Genomic DNA, 27,525 nt, shown 5'->3' on the forward strand with positions numbered 1-27,525 from the left:
GCAAAACGGCGGGAGCTGCCATTTTCTCGAGCGGGCAAAGTATTCGTCCGAGCAACGAGCAGTTTCGAGTACCCTAATGCTCGACCGAGCATCAAGCTCGGACGAGCATGTTCGCTCATCTCTATTCTTAATAGATCTTAGGGACACTTCTCCACCAAGTCGGACCTGTTTAGACCAGGTGTGATTTGGTGGGGACTTTAGCTTTAGTCTCCTCCAGAAAACTGGTGGAAACTATACAGTTAAAACACTGTTGTCTTTATTCAAAAAGTGTAAAAGCAAAAAATATAATTAAGGCAAACAGCCTATAGGCATGGTAAACACTGGCATCGGGCAGGTAAATCACCTGCACTAGATGTAGAATACAATATGTAGGGTGCACCACCTGTTCTTTGAAAACAAGAATCCGTCGCCATATATCCGATGCTAAGAAAGCAGAAATAATTAACGCATCAATGGTTTCCAAACACTTTCAAAACACTCATCAGGGAGATTGTACAGGACTCACAGTCACAGCGATTGAAAAAGTCAAACGCCCTTCCAGAGGAGGAGATCACAGAAGGTTACTTCTCAATAGAGAAACCTTCTGGATCTTCTCGTTACAAACTCGTGTTCCGGAAGGCCTAAATAAAAAACAAGATTTAATATATCAATACTGATACTTTCCTCTAGATATGTTACAGATACACTTGTCTCTCTTATATGACTTACTTACCTCATTTTATCTACTTTGATACTTTTAATGTAATAATGTGTTAAAATAATCAGTCTGTTCACCTTGCCGTGAGAGCCCCATGTGACTTACGACTCCGCCCATTTTTGTATCATGTGATCCCAGTCATTCTCATTTAAGCTCCCGGTTTACTGTGACAGATTAGCCATGACTAAGGAGATGATTCTCTGAAACGCGTAGGCTGCTACCCGTCCCCTCACTACCCGATGCCAGTGTTTACCATGCCTATAGGCTGTTTGCCTTAATTATATTTTTTGCTTTTACACTTTTTGAATAAAGACAACAGTGTTTTAACCGCACGTGGACACCGTTTGTAGCTGGAATTTTTTCTCTTCAATCTTCCTGTACTCGGAGCCAAAGTGTCCATGCTCACGGGATGCCACGTCTGCATTTGTCCTGATTCATCCAGGTGAGCTGACTTATTTCCTTTTTGCTGAAACTATACAGTAGTACATACACCAGGCCGGGGCGTTTACACTCCCCACCCATCTCCTGCCCGCCCAACCCTGCTCCTCACCCCAACATGTCCAATGTAGCGTGCATAGTTGAGACGCATGAAAAATGGCATTGATGGGATTATCACTTTTCTGGTGGAGAGAGGATGATAAATGTGCTTTGACCCCAGCAAAGGTGATCTCAAAACAGAATGAAAAGCATGTTACATACCATAATTGCCCAGAATAAAGCAGTCATAATAAAAAACGCACTATACTAACAAATTACTGACTTCTCCTACAGTTTAACAGTATACTCAGTATAGACAGAAACAATCAGTATTACAACAGGAATTATTAAAACGAATATAAAAAGCTTCTGCTCCTAATTGCATTTAAAAGCTATTGGATCTTTTTATTACTCCAGGTGTACAACTCACAGGTAGCTGAGTACCTACAGTGCTTGGCTTTAGAGTAGCAGCAGGAACCTCCAGTTTTATCTTATCCTTACAAAGTGACTTTAACCTTATTCTTGCTCTAAAAAATGAAAACGTACTTTCTAGGTATTTTTCTCGAGTACAACTTTCTCTTTTAAAGACTAAGATATAGCAACCAGGTAAAAGATGACAAGATATAACTGCATATATTGAGGCAAGTATAGCAACAGCCTGAACTGCTGAAAGGTACCTGTCAGTTGTGGTGTTTTTGTAGATTGGGATGAAGAGAATCCACACAAACATATAGACCAGCATGCTGAATGTAATACATCGTGCCTCATTGTATTTTTCTGGTAGTTTTCTACCTTTGTAAGCCAGCAGGAAACAGATTAATGCGAGAAACCCAATGTAGCCAAGCATGATACCAAATGCTGCATATGAACCTTCATCGCACTTTAATATTATGCGGTCATTCAATGTATCATCCTTCCTATAAGGTCCATTCAACAAAAGCCATAAGATACAGATAATCACCTGGACCCCACTTCCTACAAAAATAACAATTACTGGTAGGGACTTTAGTTGTAATATTACTTTGCCTTTTTTAGCAGACTCAAATGCTAGCAGGATCCGGATGGCTTTTACTAAAATGCAAGATACAGAGATTGTGAAGCTGATACCATAAAGAGGTTGTCGAACTTTACAGATAACATTGTTGGGCTCCCCAATAAAAAACCCAATGCCTGTAAGGCTTATGAGTAGGGATATCATCATTACAAATGTGTAGTGGCCCCCAGCTGCTTTTACTGCTGGAGAATCAAAGTGCTTAACAAACAAAGCTCCTGTTAGTAACACAAGCACAAAAGCAATTGCTGAGAAAACCAGCAATGAAATGGCATATGGATCATTCCATTGAAAATATTCAATTGTCCTGTTTGTGCATCGATCACTTTTGCTCATTGACCATTGCCAGGAGGGACACTCAAGACATACAGCGGAATCTGTAAAGTTTAAAACATTAGGTGTGAAACAATCTGGTAATTAAATTCACATTCACAACACGTGTAATAAGAAAGCATTCCAGTCATTTGCCAATCATATTTATGAAACAACAAGATACTGCTTTAGGGCCAATTCACATGGCTGTGGTGGGTCCATGAATCACTTGTTCTGTTTCACACACAGACCACATTGGCAGGGATGGGGCTCCCCATTATAGCAATATATTGCTGCAGGTAAGTTGAGTTTATATTCACATCATCTTTATTCACTTCCCCAAACTATTTTTTCTATAATGCCAAAAGAAAAAATTGGCAACTACACTGGCACTGTACCATGCTACAGATATTCTGCGCTAAAATCTGTGTGTAGAAACTGTTTCTTTCTCATCTGCTTCAGAATTTGACTTTAAAAACTACATTAAAAAGAATGCCAGAAAAAAACTACATATGTGAATCAAGCCTCATGCTACAAATATGCCCTGCAAGTTTGCTGCTGCTCGCTACTTCAGGTACCTTAGTTCAGACTCCTTTAATTAAACTCCAATAAAATACATTAAAAAAATGTCTTCTGGCTGAGGTCATTCACTTCAGTTGTAGGTTTGGCAAGCAATGTTTTACATGACTGTGCCCACATAAAGTGTAAAATAATTTAAAAGAGATTGGAAAATACTCCTATTGCCCCACAAAAAAAAAATATTCAAATTGATATAAACTACAATAAAGTCCCACCATATGCTCAAAAATCCATTCCAATAGTCCACAGGTTTATAAATGTCACTTTTAAAAAGTAGTAATTCAGGACTATTAATAAAAACTTACCAGCTATAGGTGAGTAATAATCCTTAGCACAAGGAACACATTCATAGCAGCAGCTTATCACAGAATATTTTCTATAAAACCCAGGATTACAAGATGAGGAACAATTTGAAAAAGGAACCTTAAAAGTAATAAAAAATAAGTAGGTTAATAAAAATACAACTTTTAAAAAAACACATACTGTACATACTAGCTTTGCATATGTTAGATCAAAGACCACCGAAACCTTTTAAACGGGAGTGTCCTTAGTCTTAGGATGGATTTTTAATATACTGCTGTGCTTGGGGGCTATGGAAACAGCAAGACCTATTGTAAGTTACTATCTTTTTATCGCATCTTAGGTCATGTTGTGGAGCACTTCATCTGTAGCTCATGTGCTGCCCTGTTCCTTTAACTCCAATTTATTTTTATAGGAGATATAATACAGCCACTGTATCATTCATACAACCCATTTCTGGCCCGACTAATGGATGAATATTGTTATGTTCTCATTCTAAATCCATAGGTTTTAATATCATGTTGGTCCCCTCTCCACAGCCAAAACAGTTCCCTCTCTTTTGGGAAGACGTTCTATAACATTTTAGAGTGTGCCTGTAGGAATTGTTTCCCATTTATCCAGAAGAGCATTGGAAACATTAGATACTGATTGTGGACAAGAGGACTTTGCTTACAATCCTTGTCATTCAAAAAGTGCTAAATGGGGTTCAAATCATGTTGCTGTGCAGTCCATTTAAATTATCCATGCAAAATTAAACTAACCATGTTTATTGAATTTGCTTTGTGTTCCAGTCCTGATGGAACAGTAAAAGGTTTTTCCAAAAACTGTACCCACAAAGTTGGATTAATGCAATTGTCCAAGACAATTTGATACACTAAAGCATTAGGATTTCCCTTCACTGGAACTAATGGACCTTTATGCAGTTTTTCTCATTTTTGGACCTCACCATAGAAAAATCAGAGTCAGGGAGGCTTAAAACTCGGATTTTCAGAAAATCAACAGCTACAAATAGCCTGTTGGCATGGAATAGCTGGCATCCGACACCACTCAAACGGGGCATCCCCAAAGGGCAGTATCTCCGGGCAAGGAGAAATTGCTCGGACATACCGGAATACCTTGCAGCTGCTGCTGACTTAAAGGACAGGTTTCAGGATAGGGGATATCTGACCCCTATTCTTAGAGATGCCCATCAAAATGTCCTCTCTCAGAGAAGAGATACCCTCCTGACCCCTCAAACTAGGGATGAATCCTCAGACTGCATCATTGCAACCTATGATGCACAACATGAGCAAGTCAGCCCTTTTTGGAAATTACTACAGATGGATCCGGATGGTAGTGAGACTCTAAAAATGATGTACCGCAGAGGGAGAAATTTAAGAGATAGACTGGTTCACAGTCATTTGGAACCCAATGTCTCAGAAACATGGCACCCCAAACCACCATGTGGTACTTTTAGGTGTGGCTCCTGTAAAGCGTGTCAATCGATTCTTCCAAGTAAGACATATACAAGTAATGTTACGGGACGTACTTGCAGAAATCGACAATTCATTCAAGAGTAGAGGAATTATCTATTTGCTCACTTGTACGTGTGGATCCCAATATGTGGGAAAATCCATTAGGTAGTTCTGTGTGCGCATTAGGGAACATGTGAGAAATATTGAAAAAGAGGATGACACGGTCATATCCCGACTGTCTGGGAGGAACATGGTGGAGATCCTATGTGCATTAAATTTCAAGGCATTGAAGCGGAGACCCCACAGATAAGAGGCGGAGACTTTGATCGCCTGGTTACTCAAAGGGAGTCCCGGTGGATCTGTGTATTGGCTATGGAGAAACTGCGGGGTGTGAATGACTCCATAAACTTTTGCCTGTTTTTTGTAATGCATGACCCCCGGACATGTTGTATTTGTAATCATCTGCCATGTCCCTCCTATGTATGGGGGAATTCTCAGGGGCAAAACGCACTATTCTTGTATATTTCCCAGTACTGGGGATAATATCTATACCCTCATGTGGAACAACTATTGGACCTATGTACAGTCATATATTATATATCATCAAGTGATGGGTTAAATTATGCACCTACGTGCTCACTAATCATCAATACAAATACTACTTTTGTTTGACTCTTCCCCTTGGAATCCCTCCTGTTGCTTACTCTTGAAGCTATTTGTATGGTTCTATCATCCAGATGTAACCACATAAACGATCCCCCGCTGTTTGTGGGATGCGTTTCCCGCATTTGATTCGCTCACCAGTTGAGCGGTACCATTGGTCTAACGGAGCGAGCCCCTTGTACGTCACATGTCGTTATGGACGTCGCGGTTGGTGTCTTATGGCGCATTATAAATAAATAGCTGGCTGCAGCGCGCAGCCCGTACGGCCGCTACAGTGCCGGAGAGGCAGACGGACGCCTGTGACTAGTCAAAGCAGAACTAGCGGTGGTCACAGCATCTGTGCTGCTGAAAAAATGTGTGAATGTGCCTAAGTTTTTGGGATGCCTCTGATGACGCATCAGTCATAAGGGCCGATGCAGAAACGCGTCAGGCAGGGTAATATTTAGATAGGCATTACACTCGTCTGTTTAACCTATAGCAGACAGTTTAGGTTTTGGACGCCATTCAGACAAAACCAGTGCTGGGATATTTTATTCCATGGCGTTACCCCGAAACCCTTGGTGCCTACCTGCGCCTATTACAAATAGAGGGTAAAGGACAATCACCTTGGTGAGCCTGAGTCCAGTCACAAATACGGCTATTTATTAGTCTAAGTTTTTAATATACTTGTAACAAATAAAGTTTTTTCTTTTAAACGTTCTAATCAGGCAGTTAATAAGGGCTCATTATAGTACATACTGTAGACTGATACTGTAAACTGATATCTTAACATATAATTAACGTATTCATTGTATTACTGACTGTTACATTTTATTACCTGATTGCTTACTGTATTCCACTTGATTAAACTTCTGTTTATGTGGATCTTACTTTGTAATGTCTCATAATTACCAATAATCGTAATTGCGCGTGTAGTGTTTGTTATTTGCCAAGTAATCACATCATATCCTATTACTAGATCTCCAGATGAGTTAAAGTGAAAAGTTTCACCATTATAGGAAAATGTCCCATTCTTCAGTTCTCCAAGCAGCTGCATGAGATAATGGTATATTTTGTTATTGATACTTAAATGTCATAGATTAAACATAATAATCTCCTTTCTGAGTTTCTAGATGTACAGGTTAGGCTGGTTTCTCAAAAGCACATTGGTCCCTGAAACAGAACCTTATTCTTGCTGCATAACATAAACTGAAAGCTGCACAGGGCCGGGATTTCAAGCATCATAGCTGTCTAGCCCCTCATTCTGTCTTGTGCTCCATTGACATCTATGAGAATTCCATACTGGCTTACATAGTAAACCATGGGTTTACTAATGATAGAAGTTGTCAGACTAACTTGATCTGCTTCTATGAAGAGGTGAGCAGATGCCTGGATGGAGGAGCTAATGTGGATACTGTGTTCTTGGATTTTGCCAAAGGATTTGACACTGTCCCTCATAGACCCCGGATGGGTAAAATAAGGTGCAGTGGTTTGGCAGGAATCATTTGCAATTGGATTGAAAACAGGCTGAAGGATCATATCCAGAGAATTATGGTAAATGATTCCTACGCAGAATGGTCACCAGTTATAACTGGTCTACCCCAGGGTTCTGTGCTTGGACCACTATTATGTAAAATATTTATAAATGATATAGAGGTAGGAATTAATAGCACTGTGTCTATTTATGCAGATGACACCAAGCTGTGTAGAGTAATACAGTCTATGGAGGATGTTCATAGGCTGCAGGGTGACTTGGACAAACTGAATGTTTGGCCATCCACTTGGCAAATGAGGTTCAATGTGGATAAATGTAAGGTTATGGACCTGAGCGCTAATAATCCAAATGCAAAATATGTCCTTGGGGGAGTAAATCTGGGAGAGTCCCTTGTTGAGAAGGACCTGGATGAACTAGCAGATTATAAATTAAATAACAACATGTAATGCCAATCAGCTGCCTCTAAAGCCAGCAAGATCTTGTTATGTATCAAAAGTGGTATGGACTCTCGTGATAGGGATGTACTATTACCACTGTACAAGGCATTGGTTCAGCCTCACCTGGAATATGCCGTCCAGTTCTAGGCACCGGTCCATAAAAGGATGCCCTATCATAAAAATGATAAGGGGTATGGAGGGTCTCAGTTATGAGGAAAGATTAAAACAACTAGATTTATTTAGTCTGGAAAAGAGACGACTATGAGGGGACATGATTAATTTATATAAATATATGAATGGCCCATACAAAAATGTGGTGGAAAATTGTTTCAGATTAAAGCAAATCAAAAGACGAGAGGCACTCCGTCTGGAGAAAGCAAGGTTTAATCACCAGACATGACAGGGCTTTTTTACTATGAGAACTGTCAATCCATGGAATAGCCTGTCCCAGGCGCTGGTCACAGCAGGGATAGCAGAGAGTTTCAAGAAGGGTCTAGATGCCTTACACATAAATAACAATGTGTAAATATACAATTGTTTTTCGCTAAATCCCTTCCTCATCTAATCCCTTCCCTGCCTTGATGGACATAATCCTCTGGATTATGTAAACAACACCTTTAAGGAAAAATACAAAAGCAATCATATGACTAATAAATATTTTACAGAAGAACCTAGATACTTATTGAACTGAAATCATATCAAGCCTGTAGTAAGTGTTCATCTGTGATAATGGGGCTTATTTATTAAGCTGAGTTTTGAAGTCTGAAACCTTCCTGATTACCCTTGGCAGGTTACAAAGAAGGATAGCAGATGAATAAAAAGTTATTTATTTAAAGCAAACCTGTCATCAGGAATGTAATTTCTAGCTGGTGACTGGCTCCAATAGTCTATGCTTTGCTGATTTTAAAAATGTCTTTGTCAGCGTTCTGAATTATTTCAGTACTTTATAAAACTGTATTTCTCATTACCTGGCTTCCTGAGTGCTTTTTTGGTGGGCAGTTACCTGTACCTGTGTCTCCTTTCCTCCACACTCATCCAGCTCCCTCCCCACTCGCTGTCATGTGCATTAAACAGGCAGGGGAGAGAGGGAGGTGGAATGGGGCAGAGGAGGAATGCATGAGGAGACTGAGTCACAGGCACTGTCCAACCCCCCTCCCCCCCAGGGTTTACCACACACTGCTGTGGGGAACCAGGTAATGTGGAATAAAATTTTACAAAGCACTGAAATGATTCATAATGTTGGTGAATGTATTTTTAAATTCAGCAAAGGCTATTGGAACCTGTCACCAGCTGAACATGGCATTCCTGGTGACAGTCTCGCTTTAAACCTACAATATATACATGTATAACACAACAGGCGTTTTGCACCCAGCTTTGTCAGTAGAGTTGTGGCTCACTGAGTAACTTATGCAACATGTCTGTTTTATTGTGTATCTTTAAATCCAAATTATAATTTGGATACTTTGTGAACTTTAATGTACTTTTGTAAATCATCAATGCATTGTAAAAGATAATTATGGGTTTCTTTCTTTTTCACAAAAAAACTATTCATTCAATATCATAGCTTGAGAAAATTTGTTTGTTTCTTTACTTATAAAATAATTTAAAAAAACATTTATGTTTGATTTATTAGTATTAACCTTACCTGTTTTGGTGAGAAATCAAACTTTTTTTCACATACTCCATTTGTGCACAAAACCTTATGTAAAGCATTAGCTATAGCATAAACAGCCAGATGTGTACTGTACGTTTTACTCCATTCAATATTTTTTACCAAGTAGTCATCATTTACAAACGAGAGATTATCCTTTTGGCATGCAAATGGTGACTTAAGTTCTAGCGAACCATTATAAAAGCAGTTTCTAGAAGAGGATTGAACACACTGCAGATATTTCCTGTATTCTTCAGTACACCCAAATCTTAATTCTTTATATTCTTCAAGAAAATCATTAATGGTGCCATACCCTAGTGATTGCAAGTTGCTAAGATAATCTTTAAACCCAGTAACATTACCCATTTTGAAATTTATTCCAAGAAAAGTGCCAGCCATTCCAATGTTTTCAATACTCAACATTTCCCTTGAATTTGACCAGCTATCACTTGCAATCCATATTTTAGAAATATTCTTTTGAATGCAATGTTTAATAAGCTTGGAGACTATAGTATCTTTAGCAATGACAATCACAACATTTGTTGAGCTATTGCTTATGTCAGTTAATGCCTTTTCTAAAGAGGATGGTAGAAGTGGGTCATCTACATAGGATGGCACTGTTCTGGCGAAGGCAGTGCATATTCCTGATTCTTGAATAAGACTATTCAAATGATCTTGAGCTGATCGTCCATACTCGTCATCACTTGAAATGATTCCAACCCAGTTCCATTGAAATTCTTTGATTAGTTCCACAATTGCTCTTGTTTGATGTGTATCACTTGGTATGGTTCGCAAAAATGAAGGGAATTTTATTTTGTCACTTAAGGTCGCAGCAGATGATGCAGGACTTATCTGCATAAATAAAAAAAAGAGTAGAAAATTATTTTTGTATCATAAAACATACTGTTAAAATAACATCCTAGATGGGAGATGGGATGGTATATGAAAAGATGTACATTTACAATTGTCATCAGTCATAGTGGTTATTTGCTCTATCCACCTAGTCTGGATAGTAAGGGTATTGATGAGTAGGCCACAAATAATTAGTTATTATATAAAATTTTGCTCCCCTTAGCAGAAAAATGTTGTGAGCAAACACTACCATGAAGAATTAAAATGTTACTGGCCCTTTAATCAGTTCATTGATTTGTCCCAGTGTAGGAGGCCCATACAGAAGATGGCCACTGGTCACATGTCTACATCACATGTCCTGCAACTGCCTTGGTAGGTCATGTTATCATCACCATATTTGGCTGTAGTTGGTTGGTTGCAATGGGTTTATGTCACGGAGTAGGCAGGTCCTATCAGAATTAGGGATGGACCAGAAAAGCCTCAGATATATGTGCTGAGGGGTCATTTCATACAGGAGAAAAGTAATGGGGTATGGACAATAGTGATGTAATTTATTGGAGCTGATGGGAAAAGATGTATTTACATGGGGTGCATGTTAGGAGGCTGAGGGGCAGGAGATATGCATTTACATGGGACTACTTGTTAAGAGTTTGGGGGGACAGGAGGGGTGTATTTAAAAGGGACTATGTTGGAAGGATTCACAGAGTGCTACTATTGTATGTTTGACAGGTGATTTCTTTTTAACTTGTTGATGGATTTCAAGGGATTTAAAAACATGTCTGTTTCCATATTTTCTACAACACAAACGAGTCGGTGTGGTGCTGTTTGTGGAAGAAAGCAGCCATGTGGAACTCCACCTCTAAACTACCAATGTGCAATGAAACCAGCCCATCTTTCCGATCATGTCACCCTCCAGTTGTTCTCAACTGTAGCGAATGTGCTGTGTTGTAGTTATATTGGTGCTTGCAATCACCTTTACTTGGTTGTCTTCATAGAGGGACTGTGCATGTGATACAGTGGCATTCATGAAGCCGGCTGCAATGAGAGATGATTGCAAGGGCCAAAATAACAGGCCCTGCACATGTTGAAACCGAGCAATGGGTGACGTTCGGGGAAAGAGGGGCGGGTTTCACTGCACAGTGGCCATTTGGAGGCAGAAAGAGCTTGACTTCATATTTGAGATCCTAACCTCCACGACTTGATGATATGTGTGGACAAGGGGAATAAAAGTTGCTGTATAATACAAAGCAGCTGTCACAATCAGAGGTAGCGGATCCTCTGTACCACCGCGGAAAATGACATAAGCCGACACCTGGGACCGCATTCTAAGTGGTACCTGGTTTTCACCATAGCCTGCCACAAAGCAGGTTGGACTTGTTGTGGCGTGGTACCACCAGGTCATTCCACAGGCACGACTTTGCCCGCGATGGCAAAGAATCGTGAGGCAAACGCGTTTCAACCCCCCTTGAGAAAGACCAGGCGGGTTGAAATGCGCGTTGGGGGCTATAGGCACGCCAGGTAGTATGTCCACTTGATACACTGCATACTATATCCAATCCTGCAATTCCCATCATGGTATGATGTTATATGACATGGTATAACCACAGGCTAATACAGGCATTATGTGATTAGTGGTATATGTGATATATTGCAGTATTTTATTGTCAATACCATCTAAATATATTTATGAATTAATATTTCTCATGGACTGTACACTTGGCGTGCTTCATCTTTTATGTCTCTCCTGAGATATTATTTTATATTACAATTTTATCTATTTTTGTATTCAATAAAATTACGTTTTATTATTATTCTTCAGCTTGTTGTATCCTCTTTAGTCCTTAACTTGTAATATGCATGCATACCCAAGAGGGCAGCTATAGCGTTCTTTGCGCTATGTAAATGTGTCTATCAATTGAATCTTGCTAGATCTATCTATTGACTTATGATTGTCACACCTTTTTGAATTTTGTTAAGGCGTTTTATGGTCAGAAGCTCTCAATCACATATGGAGTAGAAAAAGTCTTTAAGAAGAGACCACAGCGTCAACCTCAAGCTGGAACCGTTTCTCCGTATCAGGCCACGTGAGAACAGGAGCAGAGGCAAAGGCAGACTTCAATTTAGAAAATGCTTTTTCAGCACCCGGAGGCCAGAGCTTAGGGTCAGCATTTTTCTTTGTTAATGCCACAATAGGCGCCATGAGGGAGGAGAAATGTGGTATGAACTGTCGGTAGTAGTTAGCGAAGCCTAGGAATCTCTGTATAGCTCGTAGTCCAACTGGGCGAGGCTAGTGGAGAAGCACAGACAACTTGGAGGGATCCATCTGTACACCCTTGTCAGAAATTATATAACCGAGGAACGGAAGACTCTTCTGGTGGAACTGGCCCTTCTCGAGTTTTTATATAGGCGATTGGCCCTTAGGCGCCTGGGAACTTGTTGCATGTTGGCCTGATGAGACTCCAGGTCAGTAGAGAACACCAGGATATTGTCCAAATAGACCACGACACAGGTCTATAACAAGTCTCTGAAAATGTTGTTGACAAATTCTTGAGAGACAGCAGGCGCATTGCAGAGTCCAAAGGGCATGACCAGATACCCAAACAACCCTTCTCGAGTGTTGAAAGCAGTTTTCCATTCATCCCCTACATGGATGCGGATGAGATTATATGCCCCATGAAGGTACAACTTAGTGCAGATCCTAGCTCCACGGAGGCGGTCAAAAAGTTCAGTGATCAAGGGTAGTGGGTAGCGGTTCTTCACAGTAACTTTATTAAGCCCACAATAGTCTATGCAGGGGAGGAGAGAACCATCTTTCTTGCCCACAAAAAAGAATCCAGAACCGGCAGGAAATGAAGACTTGCGGATAAACCCTTTCTGCAGATTCTCTTTAATATAGGCTGACATAGCCATGGTCTCGGGTATGGACAATGGGTATACCCGACCTCGTGGCAGAGATGTGCCCGGCAGCAACTCTATAGGGCAGCCATAAGGATGGTGTGGTGGCAGAGTCTCTGCTTGCTTCTCCAAATAGACATTGGAAAAGTCTGTATAAGCAGAGGGAAGACCCACCAGAGGCTTGGAGGATACATGGTGGACACCGGGCAAAGAACAAAAAGACAGCAAGACTGGCACTCTGGACCCCAGCGAAGAACCTTTTCAGTTGACCAGTCAAGCACTGGAGCGTGTTGCTGTAACCATGGGAGACCCAACAGAATGGCAGACATAGATCGGGGAAGCACATAAAACAACAGTCTCTCCTAGTGCATAGCCCCGACTTGCAGGGACAGAAGCTCGGTGCGGTAATATACTGGATTGCTAAGGACCTGTCCACTGACAGAGGAGATAGCCAGCGCCTTCTCTAGGTGGACCACAGGAAGGTGATGCTGGGAGACCAAGGCAGCATCCACGATATTTCCCGCAGAATCCAAGAAGGCTGTGGCTTGGAAGTGAGTACCTGTTCTGGAGCTGAGTAAAACAAGCAAGTTCAGTTGTGGTTGCTCTCACCTAGGAACGTTCCTTCCAAAAGCACTAGGTGCATGCGTTTCCTGGACACTTGAGGACAGACTGGACAAGATGCAAGAAAGTGTTCCGGGCTGGCACAGTAGAGTCAAAAATTCTCCTGTCTTCATCAAGAGAGCTCTTGTGGAGTCAAGCGAGCTTGCATGGGTTCCTCAGCAGCAGACACAGAGGGCGGCAGAGATGGACTTTGGAATACAGGAGCCAGGCGGGGCAGACGGCGGATCTTGGGTTGCACTTTTTCAAGATGCTGCTCCTCCAAATGTTCAGTAAATCGGATGTCGATCTGAGTGGCCAGAGAGATGAGATCACTCAGAGTAGACGGCAAGTCACGTGCCGACAGTGCGTCTTTAATTTGACCTGAAAGCCCCTTTTTAAAGGGCGGCCTCATTCCAGGCTAGCTCAGAAGCCAGAGTATGGAACTGAACCGCATAGTCAGCGACAGATGAGTCGCCTTGACGCAGATTCAGCAGGGCGGTCTCAGCAGAAGATGCCACGGCTGGTTCCTCAAAAACAGACCGTAACTCAGCGAAGAAGGTGGTGACATTAGTCACTGCGTAGGCATGAGTTAATGTGCAGGGAGCACTGAATGATAAGGCCCCTGCACAAATTGGGATCCCCATCATTTTTAGATGGCATGGAGAGTCGTAGCTTGGGTTCCGCGGAAGGCAAACAAAGCGGAGTAGCAGAAGAAACCGCAGGAACTTGACGATGGTGCTGAGTAGCCATTACTTGCTGCACCATGGCGGCGGCTTGTCCGAGTTGCTTACCTTGCGTGACAATCTGCCGGGACCACTGGACCACTATGGTGGTAAGAACGACCTGAACAGGTAGCGGGACTTCGACGGCATCCATGGCCGGATCTTACTGTCAGAGGTAATGGATCCTCTGTACCATCGCGGACATTGACATAAGCCGACACCTGGGACCGGAGTCTAAGTGGTACCCGGTTTTCCCCAGAGCCTGCCCCAAAGCAGGTTGGACTTGTGGCGTGATACCACCAGGTCATTCCACAGACGTGACTTTGCCCGCGGTGGCAGCCAAGGCGTAGTGCAGAATTGTGAAGCAAACTCATGGTCAGGGACAGGCAGGAGGTGAAGACAGGCAGCACACGATCGGAGTCGGGGACATAGCAAAAGGCCAGGACAGGCAGCATGGGATCGGAGTCAGGAACGAAATCGAGGTCACAATCAGGATAATCGCAGAGGGCTTGGAATACAGCTTTCTCTCAGGCATGGAAGTGAAAATGAAGTGCAAGCCATTTATGAGGATACACTGAAGGGTTAATTCATTAAGGTAAACATACTGCTCAGTGTAACGGAGTGTAATTTTAATTACAATTATTAATTCAATATAAATAATTTGGGATATTAAAGCAAGTCCAGATTAATACATACCTGTGGTATAAGGTAAAGCCCAAGTAACCGGGAAACAGCTATGGAAATTTCTGAATATACTTCTCCCACAACAGCTTTGATGGGTCCTTTGTTTTTCACATAGCTGCAGTCTGTAGAATTTTGTAATATTGCAGAATCTGGAATAAACTTGAATGTTGATTTCATAGCCTTTAATGTATAAGAGCATGAGTCATGAATCTGATAGCCCAGTTTAATCCCTTGCAGAAGAGTTGTATTATTTATGGTTTCAATGGCATAGACCATAGACAGAGAGTCAATCATACTTCGTACATATAAACTGGAAGATATAAAGAATGAACAGTAAGAAAAAAAGGTATAGAATGCATGGCATTTATCAACTTTTGCAATTTTTGTGTTTGGTAGTAATAAAAAAAAAAACACAGAGGGGGGCATTTATTTGTGGTGTCGTTTGTGAATCCAACACTTTTCCAGCACTTCTATTTTTTCTACTGGTTTTCTACTGGTTTTTGGCGCACAATTATAGCAGCTAAAAGCTGTTCTAGGGGATTCTGTTTCACCATCAAGAATGGGGAGACAGTTCTTACCCTTATGGTTTGTGTGCCATATCCCTTGCACCACAAACTTAAAGCAAACTGAAAAATATAGCAAACTTGCCAAACTTCTAAGCCCAAATTAATAAATGCCCTCCAGTAACTTTTTTGGTGGAAGGTAACTTTAATATTATCTTACTTTAGTTTCCATTTAAACGGTCTTAACCCACTTAAGCTATGCTGATCTCTTAGTCTACAATGTACAACATAATGTACAGCTTTCTAATGGTATACTTTGTTACACTAAATACAGTGACGGATTGACCCTTTCCTGTAATTGTGTTTCAAGTTTTTACTCCCCTTCTTAATTTTTTTTTAAATTTTGTTCTATAGAGCTTTAAAAGGACTTTTTTTCTGTGTACAAAAATTGTACATCCTAGTGGATTTAATTTTTCATGCCATGTACTGGGAAGTTGGGAAAAATGTCTTAAACTTTCATAAAACATATGATGCTAGCTTTCAGAGGGTCAATTCACAAAGACTCAGACAAAAGCATTAGTTGATGAGCTGGGGACGTGGGTTGATCATTTGGAAGATAAAATGGGGGAGGTCACAAACTCCCATAAAGAAGTCATAGAAGCCCATTATGCACAGGAAGCAGTGGAAGTCATGAAACTCAAAATAGCAGACATGGAAGATCACGGGAGACGTAACAATGTAAAATTTAGAGGCATGCCGGATTATCTTACAGCACTCCTGCGTGCCACACGACCCTTGATTCCACTAGCGGAGTGCCTTATAGACAGGGCACATAGGATGCCCAAACCGAAATTGATTCCAGACAACGTGCCTAGAGATGCTATTGCGAGGCTGCATTATTTTCATACCATAGATGCCCTCATGCTTCACTCTAGAAAAGCGCAAAAGCTACCAGAACCTTATGTGCACGTAAGAGTATACACAGATTTATCGCTAGCTACACTGCAAGCAGGGAAGAAATTCCTGCCCATAACCTCAATGCTGCACAAGAATGAGAAGCTATACAAGTGGGGATTTCCAACGAGACTGATCATCAGACGAGATGGAACAACACATGTGTTGACGAAACCTGAAGAAGGAATTCATCTGCTAAAATCATGGGGTCTGACTATTAGCATCATAGATTCAAACCAGCCATCACAGAAGGCATCAGAGGTTACAAGGGACTGGAAAGTAACATAAAATGCTTGGTATACAATTGCTTGTTTCATTTTAGGCCATGAAGGTCTTACGGGTGGACTGTTACCCCCAAAACTTGATGCAAGTAAAATGTATTCCTGCACTGTTACTCATAGCTCTCCTGGCTATCTCTGAAGTTTATGTTCAGTTAAATTGGTGGAGGCAGCAGGAACTAACTTTCCCGGCCTTTACTGACTCGTTTTTTAGGTTTAACGTATTCTGTTCTAAAGTTAATAGAGTCAGGTCTTCGAGTCAGCAAATACCGTTATAAAACCACAGAGAAGGAGGGTAGGGCTTATAGCGCCTGTTATATCAGATAGTAATGGAGATGATCATAATGGGGGTCATTTACTAAGGGCCCGATTCGCATTTACCCGACGTGTTACCCGAATATTTCCGATTTGCGCCGATTTCCCCTGTATTGCCATAGGCGCAGGCATGCACGCGACGGAAATCGGGGGGGGGGCGTGGCCGAACGAAAACCCGACAGATTCGGAAAAAACGCCGCATTTAAAAAACCGGAAGTGTCGCGGAGCTTGCACTTACCTTCATCCAGGATATGCCGGTGTATTTGAGTGCGTTCCGATGCTCTTCAGCGCAGAAGCGCCACCTGGTGGACGTCGGAGGAACTACCTTGATGAATCCCGGCCGGACCCGAATACACCGCAGAGAACGCGCCGCTGGATCGCGAATGGATCGGGTAAGTAAATCTGCCCCAATGAGTCTCAATGTAAAAGGGCCTTTAAAGGGGCTTCTATATGGAAAAACGCCAAGAAATTTAAGGCCAATATCATATGTTTCCAAGAGACGCATTTTATGGAAGGAAAAATTCCACAATTTGTGAACAAGGATTACCCTCATGTGTATATGTCTAACTCACAAACTAAAAAAGCAGGTGTTCTAATTGCAGTCAAGAGGGATGAGGAGCTAATAGTTACAAATGTAATGAAAGATGGAGCAGGGAGGTTCCTTGCCCTTGTATGTTCTATAAACAATAACCCTTATGTAACCCTAATTCCGGACAAGTAAGATTCTTGAACAAAGTTCTTAAAACGGTAAAAAATAATGGGAATAATCGGTTATTTTAACATTATACCTGACCCCAAGATGGACTCGACGGCCAGGGGCAGGGTGCCTCCTCCATCTCTAATGTCCTGGTTACATAGAGAACCTTTATGTGCCTTTATGTGCCTTTATGACACATTTCGTTGTTTAAACTCAGATTTTATTCACATAGACACAGGTCATTCACCAGGATAGATCTTTGCTTAGAAGATAGAGAAGCATTTACACAAACCAGCAAATCAGAAATAGGAATAACGACGTGGTCAGACCACTCACCTACACTTACTACTCTACCTTTCTCCCACCTCATACCTAGCCAGAACAGATGGCGTAACCAACCTTTTCTATTCACCCTCCCTTCATATAAAAGGAGAATATCACGAGCAATCATAGACTACTTCCATCATAATATTGAACTGGAGGTGGACTTATTTAATTTGTGGCAATCACATAAAGTAGCTGTGCGAGGGGCATTAATACAAATAGAGATACAACATAATAGGAAGAGAGAAAAAATGGTCTCAGACTTACTCAATAAAGTAAAACAACTTGAAAGGGAAGCCCAACAATCGGACTCAACCATTGTTCACACGATACCTACAGACACTAGACAGGCATTAAGAGTAACTCTTCTATCAGAATATGACAAAACTTATGGCTGGATAAGGTCAAGCTGAGAAAGTTTAGAAACAAAATCCCATTCCTATATAGCAACACGAACCCCCTAATAAGGAATCACACCCACTTAAGATAGCAAACTTTTTTTAGAGATTTTTACGAATCTCTATACAACTTAGAACAAGACTCTAATGCTACACAACCCTCACAGCAGGGGATAAACGATTTTCTGTCCAAATTGACCCTTCCCACCCTCTCAGCCACACAACTAGAAAGCCTAAACAGACCCTTTACATCTGATGAAATTATTGCTGTCATCAAAAAATTTAAGAAATATAAAGCCCCAGGACCGGAAGGATTAGAGATGGCTACTTATTTGTACAAATTGCTCATTGTCCTGGACGGGAACAAATCCACAAAACTCAGATCCCAATCCCATTACATGACCTCATATCACAATTGGCAGAAATGAAGGAACAGAATACTAGGACCTTATATAACATTTGTCAAGGAGAGTTGGCTGCCACTAAATTACCCTCACATCTAATATGGCAGGTCAAACTAGAATCTGATATCACGCAAAAACAATGGAACACCGCATGTTACTGGGCTGAGAAAGCAACATGAATGCCAACTTGCTAGAGGTTCATCTTAAAATCCTAAATCCTTACTCCAAATAGAATCTATAAGATCTATCTAGGATCTTCCAACCATTGTTGGAGAGGCTGTGGGGGAGGAGGCTCACTACTCCACATCTTCTCTAGATGCCCTATCTTATCTGTGTTCTGGAGGGAAGTGAATTCCGGATGTGTTCTGCAGTAGCAAACTATGACATCCCATTGAATCCACAATTAGCAATCTTAGGGGTAGACATACTCACGATACTTAAGAAAGCAAGATGTATGGTGGGACACATTATTCTAATGGCAAAGTTTCTCATAGCAAAGGGGTGGAAATCCCCAAATGCCTCAACAATCACAATGTTCCTAGATAAATTAGCAGAACACTGCACTTTTGAACGGCTGGTGGACTTACGGAATCAATTCTTAGCCAATTTCCAGTCAATGTGGGACACGTGGTTAGCCCTCTATCCGACCCTATCACCGTGCAAGAAAGGTCTATCCGATTTAAAAGACTGAAAATATCTACATAGAAATATACCAAAATGGATTACATACAATTAATAGCCCAAGCCATTCCCTCTGCGGGGAAAGATATACTAAAAGAAGTAAAGTATTATTTCCATGCATCCAACTTGTGAAGACAGTAGTTACTGTTGTTAATGTTGTAGTTGCAGTTGTAGTTATACACGCATTCTAAAATGTCTAATTGATATGATGTAATTGTATCAAGGCTGTATGTATCAAGACAGAGCTATGACACACTGTATGATATGTCAATATGGCTGTAATCTCATGTTAATTTTAAATACAAAACTCAATGGGGGTCATTTACTAAGGGCCCGAATCGTGTTTTTATGGCGGGTTACCCGAATGTTTCCGTTTTGCACTGATTTTCCCGGAATTGCCCCGGGTTTTTTGGTGCACGTGATCGGATTGTGGAGCATCGGCGCCGGCGTGCACGTGACGGAAATCGGGGGCGTGGCCGAACGAAAACCCGACAGATTCGGAAAAACCGGTGTATTTAAAAAAAAAAGGACACGCGCTTACCTGCACCCAGCAACGGATCGTGAACTCCGGCGGACCACGGCGGACTTCAGCACAACAGCGACACCTGGTGGACGTCAGAGGAACTGCCTTTTAGGCAAGTCTGTGAGAGAGCCGATTCCCTTGGCTGAGAAGCAACCCCACACATGAATGGTTGCAGGATGCTTTACAGTTGGCATGAGACAAGACTGGTGGCATCAGCTGTTTTTCAGATGTTCCAAACAATCGGAAAGGGGATTCATTAGAGAAAATTACTTAGTCCTCAGCAGTCCACTCCTTGTACCTTTTGCAGAACATCAGTCTGTCCCTAATGTTTTTTCTGGAGAGAAGTGGCTTCTTTGCTGCCCTCCTTGACATCAGGTCTTGCTCCAAGAGTCTCCGCCTCACAGAACGTACAGATGCACTCACACCTGCCTGCTGCCATTCCTGAGCAAGCTCTGCACTGCTGGTAGCCCGATCCTGAAGCTGAAACACTTTAAAGAGATGGTCCTGGTGCTTGCTGGTCCTTCTTGGGTGCCCTGGACCCTTTTTGGCAACAATGGAACCTCTCTCCTTGAATTCCTTGATGATGCGATTGATTGTTGACTGAGGTGCAATCTTTCTAGCTGCAATACTCTTCCCTATTAGGCCAGTTTTGTGCAGTGCAATGACTGCACGTGTTTCTTTAGAGATAACTATGGTTAACAGAAGAGAAACAATGACTCCAAGCACCAGCCTCCTTTTAAAGTGTCCAGTGGTATGATTCTTACTTAATCATGACAGATTGATCTCTAGCCCTGTCCTCATCAACATCCACACCTGTGTTAATGGACCAATCACTGAAACGATGTTAGCTGCTCCTTTAAGGCAGGCCTGCAATGTAGTTGAAATGTGTTTTGGGGGGAAAAGTTCATTTTCTAGACAAATATTGACTTTGCAATTAATTGCTGTTAAGCTGATCACTCTTTATAACATTCTGGAGTATATGCAAATTGCCATTATAAAATCTGATGCAGTAGACTTTGTAAAAATTCTCAAAACTTTTAGCCATGACTGTAGCTGAGCAGAGTCTCTGAAGAGAAAATACACCTCTTGTGACCTGGTGAGTCTTCTAGCAAGATGCCAGACACTTTTAAGCAATTTTAGCTAGATCTGAACTATCTATTTAAATACTAAAAAGTGTGGGGCACAGTATGATTTCTGTGGGAACCCATCATTAGGTTTCATAGTGAAAACCTGATGACAGGTTCCCTTTAATTATAATAAATATTGTACATCATCCCAATTGTGTTATTATATATTCCACCCTTGAACTAATTACATACAACACCTCCTATAAAAATCTTTTTTTATTGTTACATATATAGGAAACAGGTGGACTTTAGACCAGTTAGAGATAAACAGGCAATCTGCCACAAAAGGATTAGAATCCAGAAGGACTTGAGTTGAGTTTTCATGCACCAAGAAGTTAGCTAAGGTTGAAATTGAGGTAGTGCCCTATGTGTGGGCTACACTTTCATCTCCCTGAACTAAAGTCCTACATCACCCCAAAATAATACATTGTGCCATCTAATATACCACACCCCATTACTAATTTATGTACAACATCTACCTAATTTATATTTAGCATCCCCTAATAAAATTAACCTCTTAGGGCTGCACATATGGAAAGATTCAAATTCTTAAATGGGTATTCTCATGAAGATAAGAATCTTAAATAAACTCAGAATAACAAAATAACACATTCCCTAATTCACTTTTATTAAAAAAAAAAATACAGCATGTCACATATATAATTCCAATCCATCTCTATTAGAGATGAGCGAACATACTCGTCCGAGCTTGATGCTCGTTCGAGCATTAGCGTACTCGAAACTGCTCGTTGCTCGGACGAATACTTCGCCCGCTCGAGAAAATGGCATCTCCCGCCGTTTTGCTTTTTGGCGGCCAGAAACAGAGCCAATCACAAGCCAAGAGACTCTGCACTCCACCCAGCATGACGTGGTACCCTTACACGTCGATAGCAGTGGTTGGCTGGCCAGATCAGGTGACCCTGGAATAGACTAGCCCCTGCCTGCGCTGCTCGGATCATTCTGTGTCTGGATGCCGCTAGGGAGAGAGCTGCTGCTGGTCAGGGAAAGCGTTAGGGTGTTCTATTAGAATAGTGTTAGGCAGGAGTGATTCAACAAGAACCCAACAGCCCTTCTTAGGGCTACAATAACGTTATACTTTTTTTTTTTTATTTGCTTGTGGCTGGGCTTGCTGGCACTAGTAGTGCAGCTAGTACCATATTGTGAGGAATTTGCAGGGGGACTTGCTACCGTTGTGTTTAGCTCTTAGTGACACACATATCCACCTCAAACACCAAAGTGGAACAATTTATTAGGGGTTTGATTAGAATTAGGCAGAGTCTGCTGATTTTTTTTTTTTTTAGCTGTATTTCATTTTATAGCTCAAACTCATCTTGCAAAGCAGTGTGCTTTCAGTGTAGGCTACAAAATAGCCATAGGAGAACCCCAACGGCTTACTTAGGCCTACAATAGCGTTATATTTTCCTTTTTTTTGTTTGCTTGTGGCTGGGCTTGCTGGCACTAGTAGTGCAGCTAGTACCATACTGTGAGGAATTTGCTGGGAGACCTGCGACCGTTGTGTTTAGCTCTTAGTGACACACATATCCCCCTCAAACACCGAAGTGGGACAATTTATTAGGGGTTTAAGTAGAATTAGGCAGAGTCTGCTGATTTTTTTTTTTAGCTGTATTTCATTTTATAGCTCAAACTCATCTTGCAAAGCAGTGTGCTCTCATTGTAGGCTACAAAATAGCCATAGGAGAACCCCAACGGCTTACTTAGGCCTACAATAGCGTTATATTTTCCTTTTTTTTGTTTGCTTGTGGCTGGGCTTGCTGGCACTAGTAGTGCAGCTAGTACCATACTGTGAGGAATTTGCTGGGAGACATGCGACCGTTGTGTTTAGCTCTTAGTGACACGCATATCCACCTCAAACACCGAAGTGGGACAATTTATTAGGGGTTTGAGTAGAATTAGGCAGAGTCTGCTGATTTTTTTTTTTTTTAGCTGTATTTCATTTTATAGCTCAAACTCATCTTGCAAAGCAGTGTGCTCTCATTGTAGGCTACAAAATAGCCATAGGAGAACCCCAACGGCTTACTTAGGCCTACAATAGCGTGATATTTTCCTTTTTTTGTTTGCTTGTGGCTGGGCTTGCTGGCACTAGTAGTGCAGCTAGTACCATACTGTGAGGAATTTGCTGGGAGACCTGCGACCGTTGTGTTTAGCTCTTAGTGACACGCATATCCACCTCAAACACCGAAGTGGGACAATTTATTAGGGGTTTGAGTAGAATTAGGCAGAGTGTGCTGATTTATTCTTTTTTTAGCTGTATTTCATTTTATAGCTCAAACTCATCTTGCAAAGCAGTGTGCTCTCATTGTAGGCTTCAAAATAGCCATAGGAGAACCCCAACGGCTTACTTAGGCCTACAATAGCGTTATATTTTCCTTTTTTTTGTTTGCTTGTGGCTGGGCTTGCTGGCACTAGTAGTGCAGCTAGTACCATACTGTGAGGAATTTGCTGGGAGACCTGCGACCGTTGTGTTTAGCTCTTAGTGACACGCATATCCACCTCAAACACCGAAGTGGGACAATTTATTAGGGGTTTGAGTAGAATTAGGCAGAGTCTGCTGATTTTTTTTTTTTTTAGCTGTATTTCATTTTATAGCTCAAACTCATCTTGCAAAGCACAAAATCCAGTTGTGTGCTGTCAGTGTAGGTTAGAAACTAGCCATAGCAATAGGATAGCATCGTTTTGTTAAAAAAAATAAAAAACTAAAAAAAAATAAACACAAATTTTTTTTTTTTCAAGTTTACACTTTACTTTGGAAAATGTTTAACCCGAGGGCTAGGCGTAGAGGACGAGGGCGTGGACGTGGGCGTCCAACTACTGCAGGGGTCAGAGGCCGTGGTCCTGGGCGGGGTGAGACACCACCTGCTGATGGGGGAGCAGGGGAATGCCGCAGAGGTAAACTCCCTAGGTTCATCATGTCTCAAGTTACTGGGACTCGTGGTAGAGCACTGTTGAGGCCAGAACAGTGCGAAGAGGTGATGTCGTGGATTGCGGACAATGCTTCTAGCCATTTGTCCACCAGTCAGTCTTCCACGCAGTCCACCCATGTCACCGAAATCGGCACTCCTCCTGCTCCTCTACCTCAGCCTCCTTCCCCCCAGTCTGCCCCCTCCCACCAAAATTTGGCATACTCTGAGGAACTGTTTTCTGGACCCTTGCCACAGTCACAAACCACTTGTCCTGCTGCTGCTGAGCTATTTTCCGATGCCCAGGTTTTCCACCAGTCGCAGTCTGTGGGTGATGATGACATTATTCACGTAGTGGAAGAAGTGTGTAAAGAGTTGTCGGACGATGAGGAGACACGGTTGTCAGACAGTGGTGAAGTTGTTGTCAGGGCAGGAAGTCCGAGGGGGGAGCAGACTGAGGGATCGGAGGATGATGAGGTGACAGACCCAAGCTGGGTTGATAGGCCGGGTGAACACAGTGCTTCTGAGACGGAGGCGAGTCCTATAGCAGAACAGGTTGGAAGAGGCAGTGGTGGGGCCAGACGGAGAGGCAGGGCCAGAGCTGGTGCATCAGTGCCAAATGTTGCCCGTAGTCAAGCTCCCGTGGCGAGGGCTAGATTTTCAGAAGTCTGGAGGTTCTTTAAAGAAACACCGGATGACCGACGGACTGTGGTGTGCAACCTTTGCCAAACCAGGATCAGCAGGGGTTCCACCACTACTAGCTTAACTACCACCTGTATGCGCAGGCATCTGAATGCTAAACACCCCACTCAATGGCACCAAGCCCGTTCACCTCCGGCCGGGCACACCACTGCTCCTTCCCCTGTGTCATCTGCTAGTCAGCCCCCTGCCCAGGACCCCGGCCCAAACACCTCCCGTGCGAAAACCCCATCTTCGCCTCCACGATCCTCCACAGCATCCACCAGCATTCAGCTCTCCATACCCCAGACGCTGGAGTGCAAAAGGAGGTATAGCGCAACCCACCCACACGCCCAAGCCCTCAACGTCCACATCTCCAAGTTGCTTAGCCTGGAGATGCTGCCCTATAGGCTGGTAGAGACCGAGGCCTTTCGAAACCTCATGGCGGCGGCCACCCCTCGGTATTCGGTCCCCAGCCGCCACTACTTTTCCCGATGTGCCGTCCCAGCCCTGCACAAGCACGTGTCAGAGAACATCCTCCGTGCCCTGACCAACGCCGTTTCTGACAAGGTCCACCTGACCACGGACACGTGGACGAGTGCTGCCGGGTAGGGCCACTATATATCGCTGACGGCACATTGGGTTAACTTGGTGGAGGCTGGGACCGAATCTGACCCTGGGGCTGGTCATATACTGCCGACGCCGAGGATTGCGGGGCCTACCTCGGTCCAGGTCTCAAAGGCCTACTATGGCTCCTCCTCCTCCCAACCCTTCCTCCACCTCCTCCTCTGAATTACCATCCGTGGGCATGGCGCCATCAGTCGGTAGCTCTAGGCACAGCAGCAGTGCCATCGCTAAGCGACAGCAGGCAGTGCTCAAACTGCTGAGCCTAGGCGAAGTCGGAAGCTTTGCGCTCGTCACAAAAGATGGGGGAAGAAGATTCCCTTGTTGATAGCCAAAGCACCCTTAGGTCTGTTTCTCAGCGCATATCCGAGGAGGTGGAGGAGGATGAAGAGGAAGAGGAGGAGAATGTTGGCGAGACAGAAGAGGGGACCATTGTTCAGTCCTTCACTGTTCAGCGTGTATGGGCAGAAGAAGAGGAGTTGAAGGAGTTGGAGGAGGAGGAAATGGACAGTCAGGCCAGTGAGGGGAGTGAATTCTTGCGCGTTGGGACTCTGGTGCATATGGCAGATTTCATGCTAAGCTGCCTATCCCGTGACCCTCGCGTTCAAAGAATTTATTCCAGCACCGATTACTGGGTATTCACTCTCCTGGACCCACGGTACAAGCAAAATCATTCCACTCTCATCCCTGGAGAGGAAAGGAGTGTGAGAATGCATGAATACCAGCAGGCCCTGGTGCACAAGCTGAAACAGTATTTCCCTTCTGACAGCGCTAGCGGCAGAGGGCGTACTTCTGCGGGACAAGTAGCGAGGGAGAGTAGGCGAGCAGGCAGCTTGTCCAGCACTGGCATGGGTACGCTTTACAAGGCCTTTGCCAGTTTTATGTCACCCCAGCAAGACACTGTCACCTGTCCCCAGTCTCGGCAGAGTAGGGCTGATCTTTACAGAAAGATGGTGAGGGAGTATGTAGCTGACCATACCATCGTCCTAAATGATCACACAGCTCCCTACAACTACTGGGTTTCAAAGCTGGACATGTGGCACGAACTGGCGATGTACGCCTTGGAGGTTCTTGCCTGCCCTGCCGCTAGCGTGTTGTCCGAGCGGGTTTTCAGTGCAGCTGGTGGCATCGTCACCGATAAGGGTACACTCCTGTCGACTGACAGCGCTGACAGGCTGACGCTTATCACGATGAATAAAGCCTGGATTTCTCCACATTTCCATTCTCCACCGGGTGAAAGAAGCTGAACCTGAATAATGTATGCACTCCTACTCCTCATTGTCCTCCTTCTCCTCCTCTTTGTACACTAAAGCAGAGGAAACTGGCTCTGGCTATAGTACTCTATGTATTTAATTTTTCTGGAGGGCCAACTACCCTGTCCTCTGTTTTAAACAATTTTTGGGAGTGCCACATACAGGCACTCAATCTATGTAATTTTTCTGGAGGACCAGCTACCTGCTCCTCTGGTTTGAAAACTTTTTTGGACTGCCACATACAGGCACTCAATTTATTTAATCTTTTTGGAGGACCAGCTACCTGCTCCTCTGCTTTGAAAACTTTTTTGGACTGCCACATACAGGCACTCAATCTATGTAATTTTTCTGGAGGACCAGCTACCTGCTCCTCTGGTTTGAAAACTTTTTTGGACTGCCACATACAGGCACTCAATTTATTTAATCTTTTTGGAGGACCAGCTACCTGCTCCTCTGGTTTGAAAACTTTTTTGGACTGCCACATACAGGCACTCAATCTATGTAATTTTTCTGGAGGACCAGCTACCTGCTCCTCTGGTTTGAAAACTTTTTTGGACTGCCACAAACAGGCACTCAATCTATGTAATTTTTCTGGAGGACCAGCTACCTGCTCCTCTGGTTTGAAAACTTTTTTGGACTGCCACATACAGGCACTATCCAAATTAAATTGTCTCCATAGCAGCCTCCACACGTCGTCTTTTTAGCTGCCTTCACACGTTGTCTCCATTGCTACCTCCACACGTCATCGCCATAGCTGCCTCCAAAAGTAGTCCATATAGCTGCCTCCATACATGGTCCCCTTATCAAACGAGCTGTGTCAGGCAGAATTTTGGATTGTTTTCATGGCTTCCATGTTAACTTTGTCGCCACCCTGCTGTGTAATCCACAAAATATACTGGCAAACTTTTATCATTTACCAATATTATTTCAGCGCTTCTTGCGCATCTGTTTACATTCCCCTCACCCGCCATATCCTAAACTTATAAGAACGCTACTACAC

The 27,525-nt window shown here is 42.9% G+C and overlaps 1 protein-coding gene across 2 annotated transcripts in view; it reads right to left on the bottom strand.

The window, feature by feature from the left end:
- Nucleotides 1-1,263: 1,263 nt before the first annotated feature.
- Nucleotides 1,264-27,525, bottom strand: part of LOC140120531 (G-protein coupled receptor family C group 6 member A-like) — a 36,193-nt gene continuing 9,931 nt past the window's right edge. Inside the window, exons 2-6 of one of the 2 annotated variants that reach the window (XM_072139538.1) lie at nucleotides 14,861-15,158; nucleotides 9,090-9,947; nucleotides 6,351-6,563; nucleotides 3,422-3,539; nucleotides 1,264-2,602 (exon numbers count right to left, since the gene is read on the bottom strand). In XM_072139538.1, the coding sequence (XP_071995639.1) occupies nucleotides 1,560-2,602; nucleotides 3,422-3,539; nucleotides 6,351-6,563; nucleotides 9,090-9,947; nucleotides 14,861-15,158 (2,530 nt within the window). In that variant the 3' untranslated portion in view covers nucleotides 1,264-1,559. The remainder of the gene's footprint in view (nucleotides 2,603-3,421; nucleotides 3,540-6,350; nucleotides 6,564-9,089; nucleotides 9,948-14,860; nucleotides 15,159-27,525) is intronic. The other variant, XM_072139539.1, reaches the window with a different exon arrangement.

Source organism: Engystomops pustulosus, chromosome 3 (genome assembly GCF_040894005.1).
Source record: "Engystomops pustulosus chromosome 3, aEngPut4.maternal, whole genome shotgun sequence".
NCBI classification, from domain to species: Eukaryota; Metazoa; Chordata; class Amphibia; order Anura; family Leptodactylidae; genus Engystomops; species Engystomops pustulosus.